We start from the raw sequence: 6969 nt of genomic DNA, 5'->3' as shown, positions 1-6969 counted from the left end.
CACCACTTCTCTTGGAAGTTGGTTCTAGACCCTAGCCACCCTGACCGTGTAGCGCCTCCTGGTGTCTAACCTAAACCTATCCTCTGCCAGCTTGTGACCATTATTCCTGGTCACTCCTGGTGGTGCTCGGGGGAACAGTGACTCCCCCAGTGACTGCTGATCCCCCTGACTAGTTTATAACAGGCCACTAGATCCCCCCTCAGCCTTCTCTTTTGGAGGCTGAACAGGTTCAGGTCCCGTAGGCTGTCCTCATAGGGCCTGCCCTGTTGTCCCCTGATCATACGAGTGGCCCTCCTCTGGACCATAACATTTTTATGGTGGCACAAATGCAATGTCAAGTAACTTCTGTTTCTACCCTTAGGCCCTTTCAACAATACACCCACAGGCATATGCACTTATTTTTATGTATCACATCTGTACAGTGGAGCTTGTGTGGCCTTTGGCACTGGGCTGCCTTTCTGTACTGTATTTATCAAACTCCAAGACAACTCTGAATTTAAGAGCCACCCTCTTCCTCCCCACCCCCCGTAGTTAGATTCTATTAATGGAAAATACAATTTTGTTACATTTTTCCATGTATATCTAATTATTGGAGGGTCACCTTAAAATTTTGCTCTCCACTCCTGCAGACAGAAAAGCAGTGGCAGGGGGCCAGATGGTGGGAGAGGGGTAGGCATTTGGGAGAGCAGTAGGGAAGCAAGTGGAAGGGCAAGTGGTAGGGGAGCAGGTGGTCAAAATATGGCCCATGGGCCAGATACAGCTTGCAGAGTGACTTTGTCCAGCCTGCAGTGAATCCCTTGGTCTCGCCTGCTCCAGGCACTGTTTAGCCTGTGGTGCATCTACTCAGTTGGTCTAATAAAAGATATCACACCTACCCAAAGAAGCGTGTCTGTTTTTTTGTGACATCTTAATGTGCATTAAAAGAGGCTAATTTGTAGACATGGTTTATAAGACTGCTGGTGAATCTACATTCATTAATGTGCTTTAGGTAATGCTCATTAAATCTAGTACTGTTGGGCATTAATGCACACACTTACTTTCCAGCAATGGACTGGAGATCCACCACTTCGATTAAACGAGTCTGCCCTGCATGCAAGCTTGAGAAAAACTTCACTGCACCACATGCAGCTGTATAAGCAATGAAATGCACATCAGCACACAGAAAAAGGCAATGGTGCACTTTTGAAATAAAGCACCTCCAAGGTATTTTAGTTCAAAAGCATTCTGCCACCATTTTGTCAGCACTGACATGCATTTTGCCACTTATACAACTGTATGCATTGCAGCACCAGGTGCGTTGCAACACGTACATGTGTAAAAATGCCCACTGTTGTGGGCATTTGTGAAGTACTAGAAGTGTTAGAAATTGTGAAGTCTAGTTATGAAGTGCTAGAAAAATGTGCATTACCCTATTTTAATGTGCATTACCTAAAGAGCATGTTTTTTTGTGATGCTTTAATGTACATTAAAATAGGATAATGCACATTAAAACTCATGTGTAGATGCACCCTATAATCAGTACCTAAGGCTATATAGTCAGTAACTTGGTTGGAAGATCTAATAAAGAAGTTAAATGAACTGGATAGTTTTGAAAATGGACACAACTGTAATTTAATCCTCTCCACTTTTCACTTAGGAAAACATAATGGACATGAAAATTTTCTCGTTTCTTTTCCCTGGACCTCTGTGACCCTAATATATATGTATACATCAGAATTGAAAGCAATATTTAGATTATAAATGTATCTTTTCAGATCAGATCTTGGCTTCCAGATTCTATGTCCCTTTTTCAGGACGGCATTTTAAGCATTTGTGTACTTTTAAGCATTTGGAAGCTCTGATCTAAAGCAGTGGGATTACTCAGATACTTACATGTAGATCTAATGTAAAAATGTCATGTACTTAAAACAAGTGTTTAAATGTTGCGCTGGAACTGGGCAATGAATTTGAAAGGAAAGGTAAGACAATGCACCACCTGAAGAGCTGCCTCTTTGCAATAAGCATATTACATAAGTACTTGTGTTCCATATTCCAGTATTCAAGCTTAACCATTCTATAATTTTTATATTAAAAGTGAATTAAAACTTATTGACATGGCTCAGCGTATTACTAAAACAGTGGCACTGAAATAGGTTGAATAACAATGAACATACACTGATGTTCAAACAAAACATTTGCAAAGTCTTCTCTTTTCCACTGGCTTGATACATTTTAAATTAGGATTCATTGCTTCCCTTTTGATAGCTGATGAGAGTATCACCAGTGCTACATAAACTGATAACTCTCCTAAACCTTAGTATGTAGGGTCTCCAGCAAACCTGAGTTGAATTTTAGATCACTCTCCCACCATCAGTATCCCTTGTCATAGTTCAAGATCTTTCCATTCAGTCATTTCCATTATTCTACGGATTGAATACGATGGTCATTTTAGTGAATAGACAGTCAACTACCCTTTCCACTTAAAACCCATAGATTAGTTACTACATTAGAGCATGGATACAGCAAGATAGGAATGCTTCCTTCTAAAGTAGTTAGACTGGGATGAATAGGTTGCTAATCTCCCCTTCCAACAATGCAGCAGAAACGGTGTCGCTGGCTGCCTCTTGCGTTGTCTTATTTGAGAACAACCTCTTACTTCACTGCAGGCCATCCTCTTTTAGGTTTATTTTTAGATGACCCAGCAAAATTGCAATTCTCTGTAGAACATTCACTACAGATAACTTAGCTTTTGTCAAGTCCTCAGAGAAAAAAGAAAAGAAGAAACTCTTTGGGAAGAGGAAGGAGTATCCTCAGGTAAACTGGGTTCACAATTTGAAGAGAAACAGCCTTAAACATTTGGTTGTGTTAAAAATACATACCATTATGTCTTCTGTTGTGTTAAAAATACATACCATTATGTCTTGCATGACTTACGTTTGACTGAGGACCTTCAGAAATAAAATCTTTCAGCCACTGGTGTGAGGAAGAATACTGCCAGGTTGGCAAACATGGACTATACTGTAAACACGAAATACAATTATGTATTCTTTGCCATTGGTAGATTCAATGGAAAGTAACACTTGATTCATTTACACAGTCAACACACTCACATATCTCACAATGGCCACTAACTTTTACCCTGCTCTTTGTATTACAATTTGTAGCACAAGATTTACTGTAACAAGCAGATCTTTTCAATAAATAGGTCACAAACCATACGTATCAAGTATAGAATGCTGTATACAACTATTGGATGTTATATGGCAAGGAAACTGTATTCCTTTTCTATTCATCGTAACAACCTGTAACAGTATACAAGAACATTAAAAAAAAGGTGATGGTGAGTCAAATCCCCCTTCGGTGTAACTGTCAAAGTCACTGAAGTTACATCAATGATGAATTTGGCAGTTGTTATAATATGGATTACAAATTAAGCAGCACTGGAATAATCACTTCTACAGAGCTTTATTGTTTTAGGCTAGAAAGAGACATCATCTATGGAGCAGGATCAGCTGTTCCAGGGTGTGTTCCTGCACAGCTGATCTGCTTCATTAGCATCTACAGATGTTGCCAGGGCTGATGCCCTGCAGATTCAGCCCCTACTGCACCCAGGGCACAGCAGTGAGATACATGTCCTGAGGAAATCCCTGGCAAGGGATCCCTACATGTGGGGAAACCCCTGTGCAGGTTCTCGCACATGCCAGATGTGCTTCTTGAGTCCCTGCTTATGTTCTGTCTTCAGTGTCTTCAGTGTCTACCTCACCCTTTACACAGATTATTTTTAACATTTACGTATTAATTAACAAAAACAGCTGATGCTTCAGTGCACCTGGCATGAATGAAACTGTAAGGCTTATTGTGGACTATGCACAAAAAGATGGCTATCCAGATAGCTGTTTCAACAGTAAGAAAACCATTGCACCAAGATCAGTAGTACGCTGAAGTCTGTCATTAGTAGTGCCTGTGCTCCCAACAGTCTTGCACTGTATTGCCAAGTATAGACATTACACTTTTACCAGTATAAGTGATCAGAAACTGGTCTATGTCCATAACAGAACAGAAGTTCAGCACACAGACTGGTTTAAAAATGACAGATCTCGGTCTAAGATTTGCCCCACACCCCAAAGCGTGTGCACTATTGCACTTACAAAACCCCGCGTAACTTAGATTGATTCTGCTTTGGGCTTTTTGAATATCTGTACCTAACCTATGTGTAAACATGCAGACAAGAACATAATTTCCTCTTCCTTGTCCACATCTTGCCCAACTGATGACAGCATAACACAATAGAAATTACATTTTTACCTATTCTAGTGGTCTCCACTGCAGCCTTTTAAGTAGATGACATTTAGACTCGCACATGAATTGCAGTCAGCTAGTTGGTAGAGTTTCCCGCAGCACCATAGAACGAACCTCAGCACTGTGTTCTGGGAGTGGGTGCGGGCCTTTCATTTCTTCATTGTTTGAACCTGGTCTATCAGCTCCTTTCAAACTCTATGCACTACTGGAAAAGTGACAGGTTCAGAAGTTAAACAAGCATACCCCTAACAAATGTACCACATTTTATTTTTGATCAGTTCACTGAAAATAAAAACACCATTAAACTAGAAGATGTAGACATTTCTATGTTATCAGAAACTCAATAATCCTGTAATTAGGCATATAATAAACACTTAAACTTTCACATGTACCAATAGTGATACCCTCTGCTGAGCTATAAATAGGGCTAAATTATAAAAGGCGCGGGAAGTCTTTCCTTCTTTCAGCACACAAGGGACTGGCATAACATGCTCCTAATCCTGGGGTTGTTAATAGAAAGTGAGTGTTTCTGGGCTTCAGAGGGAAGATCATGGTTTTACATCCCTGTACGTATGGACAGCTGGACTAGAGGGTTGGTGGCTGATCCAGTTTGGCAGTGGGCACACCCAATACCTGTGGCAGTGCTGAGAAATTTACCTTCTGCAGTCATTTATATCAAAGCAAAGTGAGCATAAATGATGTCTACACAAAGTAGATCATGTCTTTCCCCTTCATTCAGTGAGACCTTTCTCTTTCCCAAAAAGAATCAGGCTATCATTCTTCACTACATTAACAGTAAATAACAATTCCAATCATATTTTTATGGTGCACTGCATGGCATCACTTTGCAGAACACACAAAAAATAACCTGCCAATGACAGGCCACTTCTAATAACTGCTCATTAGTAGCATTTGTTGCAGCCTTTAATAGACCTTCCTATAGAAACAACATGTTTATTAGAATTCTTTCACATACAGAATTTCCTGGGTAGTATTTTTTTACCTGTGTGTTTGCTCTGTGTTCACATACACACACACACACCACTAAAGGTGCTGGATTGAGATTAGAAAGAAAATATGTTCCACCATGCAAAGTGAGACCTCGCAGTTCATATCTGAAGTTGTTTTCTTTCCTATTTTAGGGTCAAATGAACTTGATCACAGTCTGATTATGGATTCTGGAGATATGCTGGATACTGAATTTGACTTTGAAGATCAGGTAACTACTTATAGTCTCTGTGTGAGTCTGTCTCTCATATACACACAACACACACACCCTTTCTGGACATTACTTTCTAGATCATACATGTTTAGTAACTACAGATAGTATTTTCCCTGAGAAACATGGATTTAATATCTAACATACTTAAGGGCATACTTTTGCACCTTTTAACAATATTTGTCCTTTCAAAGTACTGATCCACTGGTTTCCTTTAACCATGTCTGCTGCAAATGCCTCTTTACTTTCACAGCCTTATATATTCTCCCCCTTCTATTCTTATTCATCTTTTGCCCCCAGTTCATCAACTGTTCTTTTCAGCTCTTCAAACTCTCAGTGTTGTGCCTGTGTTGATGCTCTAAACTTGAGCAAACAGCCTGCCTCTCCCTCCTACTCATTTCTTAAAGGTGCAGACAGAAGTGACAATTTTTGCCCAATCTGGCCACAGAAAGTGGTGTATAGCTATGACCAAACTCAAGTGCTCAGCTGTAGACTACTTCAGAAATGGCTGATCCAGCAAAAATCTGGACTCGATGATCTCCCGAGGTCCCTTCCAGCCCTGATGTCTATGAAAAATCTGAACTTTCATTGCATGAGGGTTCAAATGGAGGCATTTAAAAAAAACAGCATCCTTTGTAACTTGTATCTGTGCTGCCTCCCAGCCTGTTGCTGTTTTTTGAATGGGAGGGGGGAAATGGGAGCAGAGGGAGTTCGGTCTGGAGTTTTTTTAGTTCCCTGCTGGAAGGTATGACAGATGTATTGAAGCCCCCCCCTCCCCCAAGTAGGGGGGTGCTCCAATTCACTCACCCCATCCAGTGCCAGCTGGAAAACTACTAGAACAAGCTCCCTCTGCTCCCTTTCCCCCATCCCATTCTGAAATAGGGACAGGCTAGGATAGAGGAGAGGCCATTGCTAGGGGAAACTGGATGCAGGCTGGCAGCCAGCAACTGATTCCCTTCCCCCCTTGAATCAACAGTAAACTTCTGTTAGGTCCAGGGGATCTTTGTAACTCAGAACACTTCCTGCAATGTGTTGTGAGTTACATCAAAGAGCTGCACTTCTGTCTGTGCCCTCCAAGTTTAAAACCCGTTCTTTCATCAGTCCCTCTTGAATTAAAATCTTCATCAATGAGCTCTCTAAAGTTTCCTTTGTCATTGCCTTGGCTGGGTTAACCTTTAATCTTTAGGGCAGGAGAAGGGTCTTTTATGCTCTGGAAAGCAGAGGAGATGTTTATATTTTGTATTTTGTGTAGCAGGTATACATACTCCTGACAAATTATGAACCTATGGAGAACTGTCCATGTTGGTCTATAATATGTGCAAAATAAAACAAATGATTTAAAAAGTGTCTTTTCATGCATCTCACAAATACCTACCAATGGTAATGGGAACAAGTGTATCCAAATTTAAGTAACTGGTAATTTTAAAGTAAGCTATTTATGTTTACTATGTAACTGATATATTGTTAATGAA

The 6969-nt window shown here is 40.5% G+C and overlaps 1 protein-coding gene across 1 annotated transcript in view; it reads left to right on the top strand.

Moving 5' to 3' along the window:
- The window catches only part of AK5 (adenylate kinase 5), a 148711-nt gene that overhangs the window by 83859 nt on the left and 57883 nt on the right, over positions 1 to 6969 (top strand). Inside the window, exon 8 of the mRNA XM_019530609.1 lies at positions 5421 to 5497. Within this exon, the coding sequence (XP_019386154.1) occupies positions 5421 to 5497 (77 nt within the window). The remainder of the gene's footprint in view (positions 1 to 5420; positions 5498 to 6969) is intronic.

The sequence above is a fragment of the Crocodylus porosus genome, unplaced genomic scaffold (genome assembly GCF_001723895.1).
Source record: "Crocodylus porosus isolate Cpor-Errol unplaced genomic scaffold, CroPor_comp1, whole genome shotgun sequence".
Classification (NCBI taxonomy): domain Eukaryota; kingdom Metazoa; phylum Chordata; order Crocodylia; family Crocodylidae; genus Crocodylus; species Crocodylus porosus.
This window is presented reverse-complemented; position numbering and strand designations above follow the sequence as displayed.